The sequence below is a fragment of the Euprymna scolopes genome, chromosome 40, assembly GCF_053919585.1.
Source record: "Euprymna scolopes isolate OS-2025 chromosome 40, ASM5391958v1, whole genome shotgun sequence".
In the NCBI taxonomy this organism is placed as follows: domain Eukaryota; kingdom Metazoa; phylum Mollusca; class Cephalopoda; order Sepiida; family Sepiolidae; genus Euprymna; species Euprymna scolopes.
This window is the reverse complement of record NC_136521.1, coordinates 34,532,891-34,558,894: the sequence shown is the minus strand read 5'-3', so window position 1 is coordinate 34,558,894 and position 26,004 is coordinate 34,532,891. Positions and strand designations below refer to the sequence as shown.

The 26,004-nt window shown below is 34.5% G+C and overlaps 1 protein-coding gene across 2 annotated transcripts in view; it reads right to left on the bottom strand.

The window, feature by feature from the left end:
- The window catches only part of LOC145265485 (uncharacterized), a 117,926-nt gene that overhangs the window by 41,719 nt on the left and 50,203 nt on the right, over positions 1-26,004 (bottom strand). For both annotated transcript variants that reach the window (XM_080121359.1, XM_080121360.1), the window contains exons 4-8: positions 14,258-14,423; positions 9,441-9,553; positions 6,356-6,542; positions 3,183-3,319; positions 953-1,116 (exon numbers count right to left, since the gene is read on the bottom strand). In XM_080121359.1, the coding sequence (XP_079977485.1) occupies positions 953-1,116; positions 3,183-3,319; positions 6,356-6,542; positions 9,441-9,553; positions 14,258-14,423 (767 nt within the window). The remainder of the gene's footprint in view (positions 1-952; positions 1,117-3,182; positions 3,320-6,355; positions 6,543-9,440; positions 9,554-14,257; positions 14,424-26,004) is intronic.

Below are 26,004 nucleotides of genomic sequence, written 5' to 3'. Positions count from 1 at the left end.
AGTTACTGGAAACTAGAATGAGTGATTGGGTTTCAATCTCCTGACCAGTAGTAATTATCACTTCCTACAGCGATGATTATGTAAGTATGAAACACTATCTAGATATAAAAAATAATCGTAAATATTTTTTAAATATTGTAGTTATAAAACTCCTTTAAAAAACTGAAGTTGAGGACTCTTCAAGAGATTAAAAAAAAAAAGAAAAGAAAAAAGAAAACGCAGTAAACTTAGCACGAAGGCAACATTCTGATTGCCGATCATTGAATACTCTCTGACTGGTCTGACTGTTCACTATGAATGCCCACTAACATGTCATTTATAAGTACTTAATTTCCTTCAATTCTTGTATTAATTGCTGGTAGACTTCAGATTAGATGCTAGTCTACAGAGTCAAGGATGACTTGGTGACTGGATTTGAATCTCTTGACCAGCAGTAATTATTACTTCTTACACTGATGATTGCATAAGTACGAAACACTAGTGTCTTTAGGTATAAAAATAATTGTTAATATTAATTCGAAAAATATTGTAGTTTATATATATCACAATCTTTAAACTTATTAATGGTTACAAGTGTACCTCGTTACTTATTCTTATGAATCCACCCAGGACTGGATACTGCAACTAGTATAGTTGTATGTAGAGGGGGGAAAAAACAAAAACAAACTTGTTTTAATATATATATATATATATATATATATTAAATAATTGATTCTTCTTTCTTTTTTTTTTTTGATAAAAAAGAAAAATAACCTAAATATTTACCTGATAAGTCAATAGCACACAATGACCTTGTTTGAGGAGGAGTCCTCCTTCAAGAAGAAGTTTGGTGACGCTATGAAGAATTCTTCCGAGGAGAAATGTTTGGAAAGAAATGAGGGAATGTTAAAAAGAGAGGGAATAGAAACGGTAAGTAAATCCAACGACAAATAGATTTAATCTCATTACCTACCATTTCCAGCCATGAAGGCCCCATGAATGCCTAGCCCCATGTTGTCTTGAACTGATTGGTTTTTCATTCTGTTGATTCGATCGTTTGTGTCCCGAAATTTGTAACCTTGGTCCAACTCAGGACTTCCTGGAGGATCTTTAGCTTGAAAAGCACCTTTTTTACGCCTGAGAGAGGAAAAAAAGTTTTTTTAAAATTAAGATCTTGTCTTAAACATGGAAGTTTATACAGTATAAGGCACAGATGAAAATCGCATTTCAAGTAAAAATCCATCAATATACTTACATATTAAGTAAAAATATTCTCGTCCAAAATTAGCGTTAAAGTTCAATTAAAAATAAAAATCAGTTTTCATATCTTGTTGAGCTGCCATTCATTGATGATACTTCGCCAATTTTGACATATGAGGTCCGCCACAACAACTAAGTTCCTCAGAAATCCACATAGATGATTTGTTTGTAGTGGTGAAGGCATGCCTTAACGAAGACTAAGGATGCATCTCTCCTAGTGGATTAACGCTTCCCCAGATAACAACCTGGAAATTTCTACGTCCCGACATGGTACGTACAGTGGCTAGCATTCCTGAATGGTCACCCATGTGGTACTGGCCAGGTTCACCATAACTTGAGTGATCTGGCAAGAATGGGTGTGCCAATGTTATTATGTTGTATATTTGCCATTCATCATTTCTTGGTTAAATGACAGACTAACTTATTTCTATCTGCTTCATAGAATCTCCACTCTTACCCTATGGTGTAACGGCAAAATATGTTGTACTTTTTAATTAAAATTCTATTATTTTTTAATTAAAATTCTATTATTTTTTAATTAAAATTCTACTCTATTATTTTTCCTTATTTTCAGTGTAGATATCTATTTTTTTTCTGATACACAGAAAGAGATTTCAACAAAAACCATCCTCTCATGACGATGACCAGTTCTACGCATGCGTCAGATGATGTCATGACCTGATTTAGTTTAAATAGTTGAAGAACTGACTAAATTTCATGTACGTGGTGTTAGCTCAGTTGGTTAGCGCATTGGTTCATTATCTAAACGTTTTGGGTTCGAATCGTGGTGTGAGATTTTATTTATTTATTATTTTTTTTTTTCGATTTTTAAAATTTAAATATTGAAGCAGGGTTATTTAAGCCATTTTTCACGTAACGTTCGTTTTTCTGGGTTTTCTTTTATGTACTTCACTTATCCTTAGGTTTTCATTAACACCCCCGACCGACCACACTCACCCGAAAACACCCGGGTACCCACCGATTTTTTTTATTTTAATATCGAAACAGGCTTATTTCAGCCATTTTTCACGCGTTTTTTTTTTTTTTTTTTTTAACGTTCGTTTTTCTGTTTTCTTTTTTCGATTTTTACATTTAACATCGTTCGTTTGCCTTACGTTAGGTTTTTTTTTGTGTTTTTTATTTGGATGTTTTGATTACCCCCCCCCCTTTTATGTTTTCTTTTTTTTACTTCGCTTATTCTTAGCTTTTCATTAACAACCACACACACACCTACAAACACTCTGGCAACGCCGGCTACCACATCTGGACAAGTGCATTTACCACTAGGCTCTCTCTTTTTAGAAAAGATAAAAAAAGAGTATCCAATCTAAAAGGTTCTGCATTATTAGCTAAGCTCTATCCTCATTGCCACGTTACATTCCTGTTCCAGTTTTAAGAGTATTTTAAATGGAATGTGCTTTGATGAACTTGTAGCACTTGTGTCCGCCCCATCTCATCTCGACATACATCCCGACGCTGACAAACAGCAAAATCCCACTCCTTCACTGATAAGGTTTCTAGATGCCAGAAAGCCTTCTATTCTAAAAGTTTCTTCCCATGGACTGCTAGCTTCTGGAATTCTTTCCTTGTTTCCTAACTGTACTAACCTGCAAAAGTTTAAATGTAATGTGAACAGACATCTCGCTGCTCAATTCCCTATAGGCCCCTGTTAAACACAATTCCAAATAGTAGTCCTTTATGTCCAAGTTGTAATATGCCTTCTTTGGGATGACAAAGAGTAAAAGCAAATCTTCCAAATAGTTTTCACGGAGTAGAGAATTTCATTCTAATGTGTTTTATATAAATTATGTGTTTTATTTTTGGTTTAAGAGTTGGTAAGTGTTAACTATTCATTTATGTACTAATGAATTGAAGAGTAACAGACAATGACAAATGCAACTTCTTTCTGAAAAACATTGAGAATAAAAATGAAAGCGACTTACCGTTCACATGTCACACACTCACAGAAACAATTCTTATCACCAAAAAAATCCTCTCCGTAATAGCAAGTGATTTCTTCATTTGCTTCTATGTCACGAAGGACCTCAACACAGGCAGTGTCTCGACCAGTAGATACAAACTGAAAAGAAAAACATATTTAACATTAAAAAGAAAAAGAGGGTAATTATCTTAAAAACAAAAACAGCATTTTTTTTTTCAAACATAAGCACAATGGTTTCATTTATGCTAGACATTGCTACGAGATTTACAAGGTTTTAATTTATATCTGACTAGCAGGTCTATCTAGCATTGCACAAAACAAAAATGTAGCATATTATTATTAAAACATATCTCTACCTCTCACTATCTATCTCTTCAGTTTTCTCCTTTCCCCCCAGTCTGCAAGCCCGTCTTCTTTACCAAGTCCATATCTCTTGATATACACACAGATAACTCTTATTTATATAATAGACAAGCAAACCACCTGGCATTGCCCAGTCGTAAAATAAGCTTTAATATATTTTATTAGATTTTGTATTTATTATATTATATATATATATATATATATATATATATATATATATATATATATAATCATGATTTGAAAAAAAAAAAAAGAAAAAAGATTTGTGCGCCATCACCGAGAATTGCACCCAAAATGTTTAGCTTCTGATTTACTTTTTCCTTTGACATTAATGCCTGAGCTATGAAGACATGTTTGCTGCAAAGCTAAAAATTAAAACATGAACCAATAGCTATTACGTTACGCATGCATATTCATAATGGCATCGGTCGTCCTTCATCTGACAAATTCCATTTCTTAATTTTCACACTTTTGCACAAATTTCCCCGGCTAAAACCTAAATATAAAGTTTCACATGGAGTTGAATACCCTATATATTTAGTTTCATGTCTGGAGACTAAAAACTGACAGAGAAGTTTGGTAGGCAAATTCTTTTTAAACAAATATATATACGCATATATAAATATATATAGAAAAAGGTTTGTGTTTACTATAAACCTTTTATGCAAATATTACGCAAGTATAAATCATGTAGAATATCTGCATGAATATAATTACATGTAATAGTTAAGTAAAGATGATCATCCCATAAGAAAACTGAAAAAAACTAATAGAGAATTAATTAAAATGAGTGCTTAAAAGAATATGAAAATTAGCTAGATCTTTTGCCGATGAATGCAATTCCATGACCAAAGTTGTATTTTCTTTTTAAATAAATAGAAAAAAAAAGAGATTTTAATAGGAATATCAATGCACAAAAGAACAACAAATTTAAAGGTGTATAGATTCCTCATAAAGTTAACATTTTCTTTCTAAATTGTACATAACACTACAAATGACTGTCTAACCAAACCTAGCTCAGTTGACACCCAGATAACTCAAAATGTTTTTCTAAATTTTAGTTATTATTCACCCAACTGAGTGTTGTACTGATTAATACAAATTTTGTGATTTTTTGTTTAGTAGTTTTAACTTTTAGTTGGACATTCAAGCACATACAACTGTCCTTTATATAATACTAGCCTGGGTGCCCGGCATTGCCCGGGGGTTTGGAGATGTTAAAAAAAATAAATAAATTTTTTAAGAAGTGGTAATAGGCAGGCAGGCTCGAACCCGTGACGCGAAGGTGGAAAAAAAAGTGAAAGAAAATTTTCTTACCCCTACTCCATGATGCGACCAAAAATGTAAAGCGTTCAAATTAAACGTAATCAATCAAACAGATGACTTGCAATAATGGCATTGCTTTTAAACCTCCCACCAAGGTTGTTTTTAATGTGGGGGAAAAGCAGTTCCCCCCAAAAAGGGGGCACTCTGGCAGTATCCAAATAAATAGTAATTGTCTCAGTATGAAGAGTTTTTTCTACATTGACCAAGAATTACAGAACAGAAACTACCTGGTTGGAAGGCCAGGCGCCAGGCATTTGCGTTTGAATAGTTTCACTTTATACGAAAAAGACAAATAGCTGACACGACGGGACGGTGGGAATTTTTTTTAAACTCGATCAAACAAAAAAAAGATTGAGACGATGTCCGTTGGCAAATCTGAGATATTCCGATCTGACTAACCGGCGCGAGAATCCTCACCCAAAAAGCCTTTTATGGACATATACAAACGCTCACGCCCATTTTGCCCTTTATATAATAGACTATCATGGATACCCAGCGTTGGTTGAGTGGACATGAATTCTGTTTGGACACAACTGCTAAGAATGGAATTGCCCAAAAGAGAACAACCTCCCTACCAGATACAAAGAGAAGTAGCTATTCTCTGGATCCCCTCTAAGAAATAAATAAATGAATCAAAACAACTTTTCTTTCAATTAAAATAGCAGTGAGTACCTGTGCAACTGGGGGAAAAAAAAAGCCGCGGCAGCTGGATTTTAAACGCGAAAGAGGAAAAGGGAAAAAAGTCACTGGCTAACATACAAGCTGTCATGGCCACAATGACTTATGATGTCATGACCCAGCAAAATAACGTTTTTAAACAGTTTCAGTTCGATACGCATGCGTGACTTGCAAAAATCACGATGCAAAAAGAAAAACTGTTTTTGATAAAATTTATATGGGAAATGAACTTTGTCCGACATTTTGAATTACGTCCATCATGTGACGTAAGCAACAGAACCTATTTATCTCCCCTGTCAACTTATCTGTTTTTTTAGTAAGCATAATATAGTGATTTCGCTTCCTTTCACAAACTTCTTTTTTAATAATTATTTTTCCACCTTATTTTTCGTAATTCTTGGGTATGTTACTATTTGAGACCTGACAATTATGTAGGTACCATTTGTTTCACTTGAAACTCAATATTTTTTTTCATTTGTATAATATAGAAGCAGTAATTAGTTTTTCCAAAGCATCTTCCATGTTAAGAATGGTTTTATAAAATTTTGATTTGGAGTTATCTACCTGGTTCCTTTGGCCTGATTTCAAAATGGTGTTGCAAGATCATCACTCATAGTTTACTCATAAAATTTGATTTTCTTATTTAAAAATAAACATGTGTGATTTACAATACATTCTTACTGTCAAGGGTACATACATAACGTATTTGTTTATTAATAAAGGGGGAATGTTTGACAAGCATCAAAATTTTTTATGCAAACTTTTCAACTCTGCAGAGAAGATTTTTTTTCTCCTCTCTCTCCTTACCTTACAGTTGGGTCTGCAGTCATGATTAATAAAAGACGCAGGTCCCAGCCAGAGTTGAGCACAGTTTTTTCGGCAGGAGAACATAACACTGAAGTCATTTTCACCAGGTTTTAGTAATTGATCTTCTTCGGATTTGCTTAATTCAGCAATGCACCCAACGAGCATTGGAATCCGGTTTTGTTTCCACCTGGGCAGAGGAAAAAGTAAAGAAAAAAAAAAAATATATTAAACTTTCATTAAACAAGGTATCTGAATCAAACTTATTTTCATTATATGTATATTATATATTAAACAAATAAAAATCCTTAAAAATGTAACATCATTTTGTGGTAAGTGATGACAAATATATTAGATTTAAATGAATAAATAAAAAATCAGTCAAGCATGCAAGCCCTCCTGGCCCCTCCTCAAGTGAAAAATTTATTTTCACCATGATTAATGTTTGCACAAAATTTCAACAAAAAAAAATTCAAGACGTGGTTATTGAGAAATGTACGGACAAACGGACGTGAATTACTAGGTCAGCGGACCAACAATAATTTCATGTGTAATTATGGTGTTACTCCAAGAAATCATACACAGTCTCAATTTTATTGATAAGAAAAAAAGTGATTAGCCATAGTCGAATGTGACCTGTTGCAATATTTTTGGCATGATAGAAGCAGATAAGCAGAAAAATTTAAACGATTCTATTTATAATTATGGGTGATAAGAATGAACCAATCAAATATTAGAACCGCTTTGTAAAATACTCTTTAAATTCTTCACGGATAACTTTTTTGACACAAGAAGACCATTCTATTCTGCTCATCATGACCAAATAAATTCTTTATCTGGAAAAGCTTCTCTGACTGAATTTTTTTCTTTTTCTTATTACTTGCGACAACTACATTTGTCTGTGACATTCAAGAGTTCCGTTTTAATTTGCTACTACATTGAGGTGTATGGGAGAGTGACACTTCTTTCCCAGGATTATTCCACTTATCCTTGATCCTCACCGTTATAATATGGAATGTTTAGCAAGGAGATATCAAGAAACATTTTTAAGTTTTTGATATGATTGAGGATCAACTCCTGGTTTTCCTGACTATTAACAAGCACTAACAATTTTTGCCCTTTTGACTAGGAGTATCTGCTCTGATACTACACTTCACCTGTCCTCGATCAGTGAAGGAGAAATCCTTCTAGACCAAGGCAATTTTTATTTTTGTTCCTATCCAGATTGCTCCTTTTTGGGGAACTGGATTTTCTCCACATTAAAAACCAACCTTGTGTCTAACTCTGCCCTTGTAGGGAGGCAAGTAAATAGGAACAATGATGAAACTAGTTATGCTATTGTGATTAGATATATTAAAAATGTTATATAAAATCTAATTTTTTTTACTCTCTTGGAACACAGATCTTTGCAAAACAATGACAAATCTATTTTAGTAGCAGAAGTAATCATTGAAGTTTGATTGTTCACTTATTTTTATAAATTAGGAAATTTGCTGGTTCTTGTCCAGAATTCTCCTATATAACAAAACAAACAAAAAAATAAGATGTAGGTACCCATGACAGAATGAAAATGTCATATACCAAAAATCACGTAAACTGATGGAGTAATTTTATTTTTAACTAAAATCAAATTTTATGAATAAGTAAAAGGGGACCATTTCACGTCACCATTTTAAAGAAACAAGAGCAGATAACTCTGCAATAACTTGTGAGATCAACCTTGAGTACTTCTGATTTCCCATTAATTGGTTAAAATCATTTAAAAATGATTTTCTTTAGAAAAACAAAACTATTTGTATTATTTGAACTACTGTTCTCATCTTGAGTGTCATATTCACAGCGTTTCAGTCAATGTAACCACTAACCTTCATGGCATGCCTTCGTCAACTATAACTGGATATAGGTCTTAATTCAGAATTGTATTTTTTGGTGGCCCACACTGAGAATTGAACCTTCAACCTTCAGGAGAAGATCACTTTTTACAATTGATTATTCCAAGTACTTTAACCACTATGCCACGGGGGTAAATAAAGGGTTCTGTTCAAAATTCCGTCCAAATTCCCGAGTTCAACAAGATATACTTGAAGACTGGTAGTTACATCGACTGAAACATTGTAAAAATGAAACTCAAAATGAGAACAGTAGTCCGATGAATCCAAATAATATGAATAACCAATCCTTTCTTCAAAAATTCAGAACACACTTGATTTATGTGATTTTTGAAATATGATCTTTTTGTTCTGTCGTCAAAGATTTTTGTGAAATTTTATATTATAATATAGGAGGAATTCTAGGCAACCACGAATTTGCCATTTTGTGAGTCCAAACGCAAATTTTCAATGTATAACTAAATTCAGATTTCAAAACAAGTGAAAAAAATTTTAAATATGGTAAATGAAAATTAATCAAGAAATAATTATTAGATCAAACCAGCCTAAATATTACAATTACAAAAAATTTTTTTTAATTGTTCATAGATTTATTTTAACAGCTAACACATTGTTACACATCAAACTTGAATTTTTCTTTTAATTAAAAAAAAAAAAAAAAAAAAAAAAAAGATTCGGGACATGTAAAAATACATGACAACAAAAATTTCATTTACTAAAATTTTCAACTAAGATTTTTCTTTTGTAAAAAAGAACTTAATATCCTATATGAAACTATTCATACTGCACACCATTTCTTAAAGACTACTTTATATGCATATATACATAATATCACACATATTGAATTTGAAAAACACCAAAATTAAATAAATTGGCCATCAAAAATAGTAACCTAACTTAAAATAGGATGGAAATAAACAAAATATAAAAAAAATATGCCAAAAGCTATTCCTCCTTATTTCATTTTTTTTGTTTAAAAGTTGATTACTTAAGCATGTCAATATATTAGCAAACTGACAGACAGAATTAAGTATTTTTTTTTAAAAATAAATTGTAGCAAAGTAGATTAATCTATTGCACATAACTCTACAAACACGACAAATAAAAATTAATCAGAATCAAAGTTTGTCAACTTAAATGCTATTAGGTCTAACTTTTAAAATTATAACTTAAAAATTAGATAAGTAAATAGTTCTTACCATTTTCTAGTGGAACAGACTTTACCTCCAACTTGACCATCACAGGAATATCGATGACAGGGCATCAATTTGAAGCCCGCATTTTTATCAAACATTCGTAAATATCGGTATACCTGAAAAAGTAAAGAAGCATATATATATATATATATATATAAAATGAAAATTACAATTGAATTTACCAAAATGATCCAAGATGGTAAAATTAAAGTAAATTATAAATATTAAAGAATTAATATTTATAAAATTATCTCAGCCAGATATAAAAGCTCGATAAAACCAAATAGGAAATAGAGCTTATAATATATATATATATAATATATATACTAGTAAATGTGGCAACAGATTCGTCACAAACTTCTAATTGTTTGTTATACTAGTTTGCATTTTCATTTTTAGTCATCTTTCTCAACTTAACCTTTGAATAGTTTTTTAAAAAATAATTAGCAAAGAAACCCAACATTGCCAGAGATTTCGTGAGAATCAACGAATGTCCTACACTTCCAATACTTTGGTCATAAAAATTGGCAAAATCGCTCACTTTTTAATCAAATTGATTGGTTGCTTTCTCTAGTCGAGGACTCGCCGTGATGCATTAAGAGGAAGCTTTACATGCCTCACAAGTACCACGATTTAATTGTGCCCTAAACAGAAACATTAATTTCGAACACACCTGTCTTCTTATATAACCTTTGTCAATTTTAAGTCTACAGACTCGAAATTTGATGTACGGGGTACTGAGATTTGGGAAAATCTGTGTAATTCGTTTTCGGCCAGAAATTTGGCTATTAAGGGGTCAAAGTTCAACGATTTGACCTTTGAGAACTCTACCATATCCCTCCGACAATTTTGGGTTTAAACACTTGAAATTTTAGTTATAGGTTCCTTGGACATGGATCTAACTTAATAACTTGCTTTGAGCCCCAAACAATAAATATTAAGGGGTCATAATAGGGGTCAAAGTTAAAAATAATTTGACCTCTGCAGTTTCTACCAAATTACTCGGACACTTTCTGGTCTAAACATTTTAAATTTTACATAAAGGATATTCAGAGACAGGGCAAGCTTTTTAATCGGTTTGGGTCGAAAATTTTTAGTTACTAATATATAAATGTATGTATGTCTGTTTGCATGTCTGCCTAAAACTTTCAACAGAGGCGACAGATTTTTTACAAAATCAGCATCATTTTAAGTTCGACCTTTCAGACGATAAATATCGAAAAATTGGCTAAAAACATTAATATCTTCACCTTCAGCTGGGCACTTTTCTACACGGGGCTAGACAATAGAAAGGAGACGATGACTTTCAAAAATTAAAACCTACGTCACTTCCGGTTTGGCGGTGGTTGTAACAACAAAGACGGAAGGTTTTCCCCCCCCATTCTTTTCGTCCTTCGCGGTACGGGTTTGAGCCTGCCTCTCTACTACCACTTTTTTTTTTTTTTGCTCAACACACACATCCAAACACCTGGGCAACGCCGGGATGAAATGCTAGTTATAAATATTTATCAGAGGTATTCCAATACAAAACTTATCTAAGAACACTCATAGGTACAAACTTAAGTACATTTGTGTGAAATTAAAAAAAAAAAAAAAAAAAAAAAATTGCCCACCGGTTTCAGAATCCATGCAGAATGAACTCACAGACAAAATGTCTTTTACATATAAGATGACAGATTACTAAGCTCCAGTCCCTGTTGCATGACTGCATCCCTGTGATTGTTTTGTAAGTATTTTCATAGAATGTGCTGAGTAACACCTCACCCACATCCAAACAGCAAAAGCCCATTCCTCCACTGTAAAAGTCCTTACATAGTTGTTTTCATTGGATCATTTGCTCTTGGAATTCCCTCCCTGTTCTTTATTTCTCTGACCATACCAACATGCAGAAATTTGAACATGTGATCCCCCACCCAAACCTATCACAGTAACTCCTTATACTACAGTGGCAATATCTTTTGTTTGGACTGAAAAATAGTAAAATAAATATTAATTCCTACATAAATCACTTTATTCTGTTGCTATAGTAATGAAACATTCTACAGCTGCATAGTGTTTCGTAAACTGCAACCATTCAACTTCTTCCTTTGCGCGAGCCCTTAGATCTCTCATTTGATCTAAGAGCTCACAGTTCTACATTTCTGGGATCCGCATGCAGCTTGTCAAGTGCATCATGATATTCTGTTTAATGTCCATTTTACATGACAGCATGTGTTGGACGGCTTAAAGAAACTGACAACCAAACTAACACATCCCTGGACAAATCTTTATTCCTATTTCTGTCAAGTTCATCCATATTATTTACTTCCATGTTTACCTTGGCATACCCCTGCAAACTGACCTAATTATCTCGGCTCTTCTACATCTACTAAGACTCACAATACACATCTATCATGTTATTTTCATATTATTTCTCTCTATATACAACATGTCCTCAACCCTCCAAAGATACCTTCTTCGCATTAGAGTTCTCATTTATTTTCATTGTGATCGTTGTTTTATTCCCAGTATTTGCCCGACTCTGTCGTTGCAAATTCAATGGATTTGGGAGGTGTTTCTTCAGACATCATTAACACACGACTACACATGGACACAATGTAGGAGATGTGCAGTCCTTGCAGATCATGGAATGGTGTTTCATATCTTGTATAGAACTTTGTTAATGATTATTCTGTTTGGTCTTTGTGTTCAATGATGATCCTCAGATATTTGCAGTGGCACATATCAAATTTAGCTAAGCTGTCTCTGGAGCTGTCCAACAGTTATAATTGTCTATTATGAAAAACACATATGTTGCATCATATAGACTGTCTTTTTATTAGAGAATTCTCCTTATGTCTCAGAGATAATATTGTTTGGGGAAAATAAAAAAAGTTTACATGTTTTGTGACAGCTGTAAAGCCTTCTTATTGGTGAATACATGGCTGAAGTGGTTGTCATCTCACATACAAATGACACGCTTCGAATCTTGATTTCGGACATGCTTAATAAATTAAATTTCTTATGAATCAGCATGATACCACTTTTTTATCAACTAAATTCTGTTATTGGCATATATTTCCATGATTTTTTCTTAATCACGTACTCAACAATGACTATGTGAAAGTTGCCAACATCCACAGGTCAAAGTATTGCTATGGAACCAACTGGATTCGAACTTGGCACATCCCAATCGTCAGTCCCCATCGTTATTCAATTCACTAGTCACCTCTCGTGTATCCTACGGAAGAACCTAAAATATAATGCAAACAAGCATCTGGCTGCTCAACTTGCCTATTTATATATATTAGCACAGTAGTCGCTTATGTTTCACTGGCAATATGCTGTTTGGGGTAAGGAAAAAAGTCTTTGCTATGTGAATCCATATATTCTAGAAATTCTGGAAATCAATGGTGCTCATTACACAACACACTGTATGCTAGAGGATCTGTAAAGCTTTCATCCAAGAAACTTCCTCCTCCAGTATTCATCTTTCTTAAAGTTTAGTTTCGTTTTTTTTTGGTTTGATAGCCTATCAACTCTTTTCAGGTTATTTAATACCAGAATCCAGTAATTTTTTTTTGGGAAAAAAAAAAGAGTTTTATTCTTCTAGTTCTTTATATCTCCAAATGTTTATTTATGTGTTTGGTTTGGTTGTTTTGTTTTACGGCATATTAACCCTTTTTGGGTTATTTAATGCTGAATCCAGTAATTTGGGCAAATTTTATGCTTCAAGTTCTTTATATCTACAAATATTTATTTATGGTGTTTGGTTTGTTTTATTCTTTTTTAGACTTTGCTAATCATGATTGAGTTTCGTAAAGGAATAGGAAAAAAAAAAAAAAACTAACATTACTGTTTAGTGCATCTATGGTCAAAAAGCCAGGACTTTCAAATAGTCTGATCTGATAGTACCAGAACTTCTTTAAGGAAAGATGTTCTCCATAATACAATCATCTTATTTCATCGCTGTGCATGACATTGGAGATGGAACATACAGATGATGCAGACTTTGTAAATTTAAATTCTTTTATAATAATGAATTATCGCTTATCAAGGTTCAAAGACCATGAAAGGATAAGGATTAACGAGTGTTAGGTGGACGGTAAAACATCTTAAGGATCGGAGAGGATTAGAAATTAACAGAATTTGATTACAGTAGAACTTTGGGATACAGCATTAAAAATTAGTAACAAAATACAGTACAGTATAATATACACATGTATATAATCAAATAACATTATAAATAACACTAAGGTGGGGCAACTACCGTAACCAGGGGTTGGAAAAACATTGTATTCCACACCGTAACTTAAAAAAAATAAATTAAAAAAAAAAAAAAACATTCTAGGACCACGATATCCTTGGGGTCTAGTGTATTTAAAAGGACAGCTTAATAAGAATTGGTTAACATTTGATTTGAAAACAGCTATGTTGTAGTCAGGGAATATCCCTGTGGTACTGTTTCACAGATTGATATTTCTTGAAAAGAAACTTTTTTTTGTGGAAATTCTGTTTAGTTTTAAGTTATTGTTAGTTTATCGGAATGATGAGGCCCATCTGATCATTTTGGAGGGATGATGACGCATGTAGAATTGTGAAGCAAGAGTTGTACAATCTCTGATCACTTCTTGAATTGCAAAGAAAGTCCAGGACGACTAGAAACAATGCAGAGATTTAAACCTTTCCCAAAAGCAATGAATTCAAAGCTTTCACTGAAATGTATGTAATAAAAATAAAGTAACATAATAGTAAAGGTGAAAACAAGTCTTCAGAGGAAATGCAAATAATGATAACTACTTATCTAAAAAAATAAACATGAAAATATTGCAAAAACTTACATGTTCCCGGAATATTTTACGTTGTTCTTTCGTCTTCCCTGTGAGAAAACTTCGGACAACATCCTCAGATAATAAACTGGAATATGTGTCCTCGTAATTCTGTTCTTTCATAAACCTTTCTACCAACATCGCCAGCTCTACTTGACGCCCTCGTAATGGTTTATGTCTGAAAGAGAAAAGGTGAAAATAAAAATATAAAGAAAGAAATGAAATAAAATAAGGAATGCAAAAAAAAAAAATAAATAAATAAATAAATAATAATAAAAAATAACGGATGTAAAAAAACAAAAACAACAGGGGGATGTAAAAAAAACAAAAAAACATGAGGAATGTAAAAAAAGGACAGGGGGGATGGAAAAAGAACAGAATAAAAAAATAAGGGGGTTTTATTTTTATTTAGCTGAATTACTCATTTAAAACAGATTAATTTCTCTGATTTTAAGGCAAAGTTATAAAAGTAGTTTAATCAGATAATTTGTATTATTAGAACTAGTAAGTTCATCTTGGTTAGTTAATACTTTTATGTAATCTTTTATCCTTCTCAAGTGCATCCGTTTAAGTTAGGAAACTTATAAGGAATTTCAAACTGAATCTTAGATCAATCTTTGTGCCAGTTGGAGTTCCTATCTTAGTAAAAAACTGAATATTATAAAATATATGAAAAATATATTTAGAGGCATGAAGAAACAAGGTTCCTCATTCAATCCTAGACATTCCTGGGTTTCTTGCTAGTTACTAAGGACAACAATTGCATCAGCAATGCCAGTCTTGCTTTCTGCCGTCTCCGATCTTGGCATTGGTTCAGACTTAAAATCAAACTTGGTACTAATATCCACATATATCAAGCTCTCCTCCACACCATTCTATGTCTGTAAAACCTGGCCAATGAGAGCAAGCAATCTACGAAAGCTTGAACGGTTTGATTACTACCATTTGTGCCGCACTCTTCATGTTTGTTGGCTGCAGTTAATCTCAAATGCTGTTATCAATGCATCATATCCTCTTTGAATCAAGCTCTCCTCAAGACACCTTCACTGGTTCAGTCACATTTTTTTGTTTTCACCCAAATGATTTCATCCACAAAGTCATTGAACCAGCCCCTCCTCAGAGTTGGAAAAGATGATGTGGAAGTCAGCTGGAAATCTGGCTCAGAACAGTTAAATATGATATAGAGCTGATCCTAGGTGCTCACCTCTATGGGAACTGCTATTGTTTAACAATTATATCTTGTTATTGCGGTGGACTGACGTACAGTTTGGGATGTAGCAAATTCTCTGGATGGAGTCAACCTAACTGCTCCAGGATAACTGGCGAAACAAGTACTAATAATGATAAAGACTGGGCAGGGGGAAGAGGGTCATTTTTCATCATGTATCACTTTTTTTAAGAATTTTTTTTTTATAAATGAATTCTCTATATTTAGTTAATTAAAACACACTAAAAAAAGAAGAAGAAAAAAAAATTTAATTTCCATCGCTTTGATAAACACAGCCATCTTTTCTTAAAATTATAATACTACAAACAACAAATTATCTTGTTGGACCTAAATAGCATTTAAGCTGATAAATCAAACCGATTTTGCATAGTCAATTTTCATTCGTTATTGTTGGACTAGATTATGAAACAAGATAACATACTTCACTAGTTTATTTTTAAAAAATTATGTAGTCAACTGGAGAACTAATAAAATGAAATAATTTTTAATTATGGCCGAAAAATCAAAATCAACAATTTACATTTTTAATTAAAGAATATAAACAGATTTGTTTGATTTAGAATTATTAAAATATGATAAATGTTAAATGTGTGAATGAATAAAAAAAAAAATCACTGCATCCTGAGTAACACCAGGTAGATTCGGTTACTATTTTCTAAATTACTAAAAGAATACCCGTTCCAAGACAGATAAAAACAATTCTCTGAACAGAAGTTTTGCACTACTTTTATGTCCTCCCTCCCTACTAACATGAAGATATGATACTAAACCTTATGTCTAGAATCCTTAAGGTTTTGATTAAAATCCATTACATAATTTTGATCTTAGAAAATGTATAAGGCTTAAGCTTAAGGGATCTTAAGAAATTGAAATTCAGGAAATATTATTTAATTAGTGTCTAACTAAGAATTAAATTTTATATAAATCTGAAATATTTAAAATTTTCAAATGGGAGGTTGTGCCCATATTATGCCCTATTAAAATATTCCAAAGAAACTGAAATTTGAATATATATTAATTGATAATACCTATTGTTAAAATTTCACAAGAATTAGAGGTATCTAAATTTTCACCAAATGCTTCTATCATCTTTACTCCCTTGCATAAAGCTAAATTAAACTAAATTAAGCCTACATAATGCACTTTTACGACTGGCAACAGTATTCAAAATTTTACAATCATTCACAATCACTATCCAAGTCTGTTTATCCCCTTGACAAAAGGTTTGACGTTGTCTGGCTGTTCTTATAAGTCTCCAGTGATCACAATTGTATAGATGTGATCATGACCATTTGCAACTGTTTACAGTATTGTCTGATAGTATTTTTACATATCTCCTTAGTGTGCCTGACTTTCTTTTTGCTGTCCAGTTTTAGGTCTCTGTAAGTGCTGATATACCTTTTGCTTCCAAACCAGCTAAGAGAGTTTACCTTTATTAGGACATCAAGTTTTGGGATGGTCAATTTCTCAAGAAGAGTGACCTAACTGACATCCATTTAATGCTCTGTCACTATGATCAGTTAATTAGTTTAGGAGTGGATAGCATACATATAAATATATAAACATACTTAACTTTAAATAGAGATTAAGATCCTTTATTCATTTTATTAGTTTATTCACTATTCTTTGTCTGTCTTCCTAATTTTAATATAATCTCACAATTCCTATGGCTACTGGCATTGTATCTGATGCAGAGTTAATCTTTAATCTGATAAGCTGTTAAAAATATGATCATTTACATCTTTTCTTTAAGCAGATGTTAACCTTCTTTTTAAACAAAAGAAATTATAAAGCCAGGTGACAAAAAAGTGACACACTTAAAGCTTCCCCCTTCCCTTTTCAGTCATGTGTGCGTTAGACTAAACTTTGACTCCAACAACCAAAGTAGTGATTGTGGATATATAAAAAAGTTCTTTCATTTAAGTTTTTGTTGAAATTATGTTCACCTTGGTTGGGCTGATCTGGTTAGTTTTGAGGCCTGTACCACATCCTGAATCACGGTGGTCATAAGTTTTTTTTTTTAAAAACTTTATTCACCCCAAACACGACACAGTGTTACTTGGACATAAAAGGTTACTATTTGAGATCTATAAGGGCACTATGTAGGGAGTCGAGCAGTGAAATGTCTGTTCACATTACACTTAAACTTTTGTCAGTACAGTCAGGGAAGCTGGATGGGAGGGGGGCGGTCTAAAATTTAGCAGTTTGAGGGAAGAAATTAGAGTAAAATGCTTTTCAGCATCTAGGGATCTCTACAGTGAAGAGGTGGCATTTTGCTGCTTATCAAGTTAGTCGGAGGTATTACATCGAGGGGCACAAGTACTATAAGAGTAAGAGGAAGAAACTAGTGGGAGATACACCAGCTCCGACGTGGCAAGAATACTGCATGTATGGACAAACGGTGGCTTCGTAGACATATAAGATTGCACCAGATGAATAACCCACCTCAATTCCAGCAAACACTGACACTTACAAACCTGAGAGTTCAACCAAGACCTACCTAATAACATTTGCCCATATCCTCAGTTGTCCACTGACATACTTATGTCACCTAAGCAGAGAAGTTACGTCACAACTTATTTTCCCTTCTAACAACCTGCATGCCCGGACCATCGAAGATATCTGTAACAAGACAGATGGCAGAAATTTCAGATGGAGTAATTGGCAGAGAGCAGGAGTCAGAAGAGGGTTAGCCTGATGATAATTTGAAATATGAAGTTATTGTCAAAGACTTCCAACTGTCATTTTAAGTGGTCACTTATTGGCCAGGTTTCACAGCCATAGCGGATCGACCAGGTGATAGATTGATAGACATGCTTCTTGATTGATATTGAACTCTCCTGATGCCCTCACAAGAATCAATGGAAGTTCAGTCAGATCTGGCAGACCTAACTTGATGATCATCCCTCAATATGCACTGCCAAGATAAATAGAACAACGTGGGACAAACAGTTACGGTCTTCAGAAAAAAAAAAAAAAAAAAAAAAACTTTCATTCTCAATGTGTTGATGTGTATACCCAAGTGAAACACTTCTTCCTGCAGCTAGTCCAGTGCTACTATCCCTCAGTTCCCTCCAATGATGTTACTGGCATATGCCATGCCAGACACTTCTGTCTGTCATCAATAAATTTCCAAGTTTTTTTTTTTTTCTTTTTACACAGTGGTCACCACTTATCAAGGTCCAGAAGCCACTCAGGGATAAGGGTTATTGCAAGTACATTACGTTAGTGTGGAGATTTGATGAAGTGTTTACTTAAGGGGGCGGTTCATTAGGAATTTGTTAACGTTGGACTTGAATACATCCAAGTTGTAGTCAGGTGGGAAGCAGGCAGACAAAACAGAGTTCCACAGGCGTGCAGTTCTAAGAAAGAAGCTTTGTTCATGGAATCTACGTTTTGATTTAGGCACAGATAAAGAGTGGGGGAAATTTTTCACAGTGGATTCGGCTAGACGGGTGTTTTTTGTGAAAGATTGGCGAGGGGGACCAGAGATTGGAGTTCAGACGAGCACCTGCCATGGAAATAACCATAAAACAAGGATAGGCTTGCAACGTCTCTTCTGTGGGAGAGAGGTTGCAGGGTAGAGAAAAGGGCATTCCCCACTAAGCCACGAAGTCTATTTTGTACTCTGTCAAGGCAGGATAGGCTGTTTTTAGCAGCTCCTGCCCAGATATGGCAGCAGTATTCCATCCTTGGACGTACTTGGCTTTTATATAGATTGAGAATTGCATCAGTAGTGAGATATCTTCTGGAGCGGTAGAAGGATCCCACCATCTTTCCAGCGACCTTGGCAACAGACTTGATGTACATGTTCCATTTCAGATCAGGAGTAAAGGTCAAACCCAGAAGCTTGTCAAAACACGGGGCCTCTCCAAGACGAGAGCCATCCATTTCAATTGATGCCAGATGGGGATCAGAGCGTTGATGATGTAAGGATAGGAGTTTGGTTTTAGATGCATTAAAGGTAATCAGCCACGTCTTCCCCCACTGAACCACGCGCTCGAGATCAGAGGAGAGAGAATCAGAGAGAATTTTGTCATTTACAGCCTTTGATGTGTTGCCATAGATGGTCGTGTCATCAGCATAGATGTCAACGAATGATTTAAGTATGTGTTTAGGGAGGTCATTGATGTAGATCAGGAAGAGAGTTGGGCCCGGGATTGACCCCTGAGGGACTCCAGCATTAATACTGCAGGCCTCTGATTTTTGTCCATCGACCACTACTCTTATGAGCCTATCCGAGAGAAATAATTTAATGATTGAGAAAACATTTCCAGTTATACCGTAGCTGGAAATCTTGTGAAGTAGACCCTTATGCCATACCTTGTCGAAGGCTTTTGATATGTCAAGAGCAATTGCCCTAGAAAGGAAGCCTTTGTCAAGAGATTCACTAATCCTGTGAGATATAACCGTCAGCACATCTGCAGTAGATCTTGCAGAGTGGAAACCATATTGTGTGTCACTAAGAAGGTTGTTTCTGCTGAGGTGGTTGACTATTTCTCTATTTAATATAAATTCCAGCAACTTATTCATAACACACAGGAGGCTTATTGGTCTGTACTAAGAGGGAGATGACTTATCACCTGAATTCTTAAATACAGGGCAAACTGATGAGGTCTTCCAGGGAGTCGGAAAGCACTTCTCCTTAAGGCAGCACTTAAATAGTTTCGTAAGTATGGGAGCAAGTTCTGGTTGAAGCTTTTTTAACACTATAATTGGGATGCCGTCAGGGCCAGTTGCTTTACTGAAATCAAGGTTCTTGATTAGCTTGGCGACCTCATGCACAGATATTTGTATGTTACCTAGCGTGTTCTGTGTTATAGGAGGAAATATGGGGAGTTGATGGCCTTCGTCACATAGGGTAGAATTAGCTGCAAAGTTCTTTGCAAATAGTTTGGCCTTGTCTGACGCTGACGAGATGACCTCTGGTCCATTGATAATGGTTGGGATAGAACGCACACTTCTGTTCAGGATCTTATTTGTTATTTGCCAAAACTGGTTGGAACCAAGCCGCTGATCAGCTACCTTGGATTTAACAGACTGGGCATATAGCTCTCTTGCATTTTTTATTACTCTTTTACAGTGGTTGCTGGCAGTCCTGAAAGCAGCTTCAGTCTCAGTGCATCTATTACGTTTGGAAAAAGTGATTTCTGTGCGCGATAGCAGCAGCACATTCTGGAGAGAACCATGGCTGGCTGTTAGGTTTTTGTTGGAATTTCTTTAGATGGTATGAATTGGTCTATGCCTACAATTAACCATTCGGTCAGATCTGATACTATAGAGGACACTTCCTTTTTAAACATGGAGTGCAGAGGTAAATCAGATATGAATGTACGGAAGCTATCCCAGTCAGCCATAGAGTATCGGTATACAATACAGTGGAGGGGTACGTCTGGGGACTTATTACATTTCGTCAAGTGTATAATCAAAGATGTAGTCAATCATGCAGTTGAACAGAGTTGAGGATAACACACATCCTTCTTTGTTGAGTGTTAGTTTTCATGTCTAAAGTCTTGACTCAACTTCATACTTGCGGCGACATGTGCATTAAGGGGGGAGGGGTTATGCAATTTCTGTGTCATCACTTACTGGTCTTCATACATCCAACATTATTTGATGCATATTAAAGTACTTTCATGCAGTTAGTCTATTGTTACACTCACTACAGTGAATACCATCCATGTATGGTGAAGAGTCACACCCTTCACAGGATAACCCCGGCATAAACATAACACAATGCCTTTGTAGAAGTCTAAACTACCCCCCCCCCCAAAAAAAAGAATCTTTCTATTCTGTGGCAATTATCAACAAATGGATATTTCAGCAGAGAGAACATAGCATAGTAGAAGATCATCTTGCATGACAACTTGACCAGAAGATGCATTAATCATGTTAGTGAGTAACCTAAAGCCCAATCCCTCATCGTAGCAGAAGTTTGAAAATGTGATAGTTTCTGGGTAATGCCATCAGGAGCTAAAGTTCCTGATAAGGTCACTTAAAGAAAAAAAGCTTGGCACCTAGCACTATTAGGGTTATAACTTGGATAAAGGTGTTCTGGTTAAAATTCCAAGAGATGTCCACATCAGAGAAAAAAGGTATTTACTGTTCATCCTCCCGTTTCTGTTGCATGATCTGTGGTGCATCAGATGGTCATAACAGGATAAAAACGAGGACTCTTCCCTCAAATACTCAAGATAATTCTGCATATGACAGGCAGTACATTTAAGAAGTCATGGGAAATAACTCTTATAAGTAATTTTGGTTCTTTATTGTAGCGAAATTTGACAATTGAAATATTGAATTATAAGTGAAACTAATGGTATCTTCTGAATTGTCATGTCACAGTAATGAACATATCCAAAAATTACAAAAAAAAACAAAACAAAACGATAAGGTAAAAAATTAATTGTTAAAGAAAATAGTTTTCAAAGACAATTAGCAAAAATTGAGTTTTGCAAAATAAAAAAAAATAAAAAAATATAAAAAAAAAAAAAAAGAACCCGGATCATTCTAATTGTAACAAAAGGGAGGTAAATCTCTTTAAAACTGAAAATCTTTGGCCAATTTAGCAAAACTTAATTTTCGCTAATGGGTTTCGAAAATTGTTATCATTAATAATTAATTTTCTATGTTATATTTTTTCGTAATTTTCATTATATGCAAATTCAATGTAGTGAGTTCAATCTCGGCTACGGCCGTGCTCGATGGATGGAAAATTCTTCAAAGATTTTGAAATTTAAGGAATATTTATTAAGTGGTGCTTAATACCTACTGTAAAAATTTCACAAAAATCTTAAAACAAAATTTTAATGAAGGGTTTCCACCTCTTTTTCCTCTTTGCATATAACTAAATTAAACTAAATATAGTCCACATTACAACCTCCTATGCTTAACAGTTGTATTCTAAAATTCAATATGATTGGACTAGTTAAAGATTGAATCCTGTACATACAAATATATACACATACATAACTTTATATTGATAGGATAAAAAAATTAAAAATGCTATTACATGATGCAAACTTATTGTTATGTATCCATGTTTTCATGTACTCTTTAACCCTCTTTAGGTGTCTTTTACTAAAACCAGAACCCATAATTTAAACTACTATTTCAGATTATCTGTGTCAATAAGAAATCTTTAAAAGCCAGTGAAGTAATAAACCAGATATAATTCTCCTCTAGTGTCTGAATGTAAAATTTAATGAAATAATTTCTGTTAAAAATTCAAACTAAAGATTTAAATCAGTGACATTTTGGAATAATATTTTCATTTTATTTCAACTTTTATTATTTACTTGCCTTCTTACAAAGGTCGATTCTTAATGTGGGGAAAAATTCAATCAGATTTTAGATTGAGACAAAAATAAACTGTACCAGTTTAGAAAAATTTCTGCTTCACTGAAGACAAGAAATGTACTATCAGAACATATACTACACTTTGCTCCCAACCATAAAGCTGAGGTACATTCAAAGTCATGTAATCTATCATATTCATATTAGTCATGCTTTTGAGGGTACAGTTTCAATAAGATTAAAACTTTTCCTGTCTTTAAATATATTCAATAATAACAAGTGTAAACAATTAGAACCCAACATTCTCCTCCTTTGGCAGAATACAACCTCTTGACACAGCTCAAGTGAGTGTTCATATAAAGGATACAATCTTGACCATTAGCCCAAGAGTAGCGTTGTTGCTGACGGGTTGAAATATAGTTGTTAATTCAGAGGTGATTCATCTTCTCAAGCTTTAATTTCACTCTTTGAGAAGGGGTTGATATTTATTTGCTGCCCACATCAGCAAAATGTGGCACAAGGCCGGAAAGTGGGAACCCCGCAGGCTCCCCTAAAGGAGGGGCACTCCTGCAATTTTAAAAATTGCCTGAGTAACCCCGTCGGCATTCCCCGGTCGGGGCGCCTCAGACAGCAAGCAATAAACTTGCCCCACCGGAAAGCCCGGTGGCAAGGCCTGGGAGGGTGGACCTCCTAGGTATTACCCAGGCGGTGTACCTCATTCAAACAGGTGCTGGGCAGGTTCCCGGCCCCTCACCTGTTGGACTGAGTGTCAAGTGACGAATCCTTGACTTGACTTGACTGGTCAGATATGTGGGGTTGCCCCCACATCTGGTCTTTGAGAAGGGGTTAGTTTATTTCTAATCACTTGAAGCACCCCCTAGTGGAAATGTTGACAAAACTGCTCAGGCATTTTTTTGTAGGGCAGAATATGGTTTTTCAAAACCACACTTGACCTTGTGCCTAACCTTTTGAAAAGGAGATAAATAAACTAACAATCGTTTTCTTTTAGGAAAAAAATCTATTTATATGGTAAATTTTCACACAAAAAATACACAAACAAAATTTTGAGTAAGGAATAAACAGTAATATTAGGTCAGGTGTTGGCCAAATTATCTCCCCTACACCTTCCAACCTCTACTGTAATAGCACTTATTCCAGCCAGGTTGAGTCTGCTTTTTCCTTGCCTGCTCTACATCCTGAATCATGCACGATGGTTCTGAGCAAGAATGCAGATGATTAACCAAATTGTGAGCCAAATTATTAAAGGCCAACCACCTATGTAAAATCAAATTGACATAAAGGACAAGTTGATATGTAAACATTGCTTAATTCAAGCAAGAATTTTCCTAATAGATCATCCACTGACAGATTAGCAGCCAATCAGAACTTAAAGAATGAACTTGCCCATCTAAGCATAATGGAACATTCCAATCTTTTATAATAAACTCGCTAATATTCTTTTCAACTAATTTGTTTATAGCTCAACTGGTCAGACAGTTGATCACTGACTACTAAATTCAATACTGTCGACCTGAGAACTCCACAGAATCTTTTGTAATGGTTTTTGTCCAGGTCCTCAACAGTCCATCGATACACTTGCAGCACTCAATCATAGAGGTGACAGTGGTTATGTGAATAACGAAGTGTACCGCTGACATGGATGTACCAAGTTCGAATTCAGTCAGTTTCATACCACCACTTTCACTTAGTGATGTTGGCAACATTCAAGTGATCCCGCCTATAAGAATGCCAACACAATCAAACCAAGCAACAAAGTTGTACTATCATGGTTTATACAAATTTACTTGTCGAAGATTAAACATCCTTCAGATTTACTTATCATAATCAAATTCCTATGCAGGTAACAAGCTGCATGTCCAAACCATCAAAGATGTTGCTGCAACAGGACAGATGGCAGAGACTTTAAATTTAGATGTCAGTAGAGAACAGAAATTAAGACAATGCTGACCAGCTATCAGTACAAAATCAGTTTAACAAGTCCCATTATAAATTCAATAATAATCATGTTGGCATACCAGTTCCTGTGTAATCAATCATCTGTTAAGCCATGCTGAACCTGGTCAGTATTAAAACTAGTGGGAATACCAGGTGCTGTATGTGCTTTCCACTCATCTCAGAATTGTATCCAGTTGTCGCGCACTTCTTGCCATTGGAATCAAACAGTGCTGACTCAAGAGAGATGTGATTGGAGATTGCATAAACCCTTGCTTCACAATTATCTACACAAGCACCCTTAAATGTGGGTGGGGGTAACCATGGTCTTTCAAGACTGACCGGGGCCTCCAGTAATATAATATATTCAATAAATTAAAAACAAAAACGAAATCTATATAAATAACACAGGAAACGTGTGTTTTACTGATAAACTCTTAAACTATTGGTCATATAATCTCTATATAAATAAAATGAACTCATTTTTTCCGGTCGGATTTTGACCTTAATAGGATTAAAAATCAAGATATTTCATGCAAATATAATATGCACAAACGGCAGAACAATATCTGAGGTGTGTTATAGGCTTATTATTTCTCAAATTCCTCGATAATCTTAGATTTCTATACTTTTTCTGCTGAGAAGTCACGGCCAAAATCGGTTAAGATCAATGGAAGTGGTAAAATATTTTCTCTCTAATAAATTCCTCCTCCCCCTGCCACCACTTAACACCGTTTGGGGATCGTTCACAAGGAACAGTTGAGAAGAGAACACCGGTTTGGCTTCGTAGTTCTTTCATGTGAAGTTATTTAAAATCACTAAACTAAGCTGCAGTGTTCTGTGGCGTAGTGGTTAGCGTGCTGGACAATTCACATTATATTTTCACGTTCGCGCCGACCTACTGTAGTCGGTTTTTTTTTTTTTTTTTTTCCTAAACAACTGGAATGGACTTTTCTTGGTGGCCGAACTGTTAACGTTGCAGATGTTTTTTTTTTTGTTTTTTTTCACACTTTATTTTCCTACTTTTACTCATGACTCTGGGTTTGATTCTTCCTACTTACCTACCATAACATTTTTTTACCCCCCCCCCCCCCGTCCCGGAAACAAACACTTGGGCAATGCCGGGTACCCCTGCTAGTACTAAATATAATAGAAAATAGTAATCATATATCAAAGATGGTTTAAAACAAGTAAAATCTTTGTTTGGATGGATGGATGGATAACGCACACACAAATATGTCGGCAAGTTGAAATGCAAAATGTTCATTTTAACTTGCCAGCC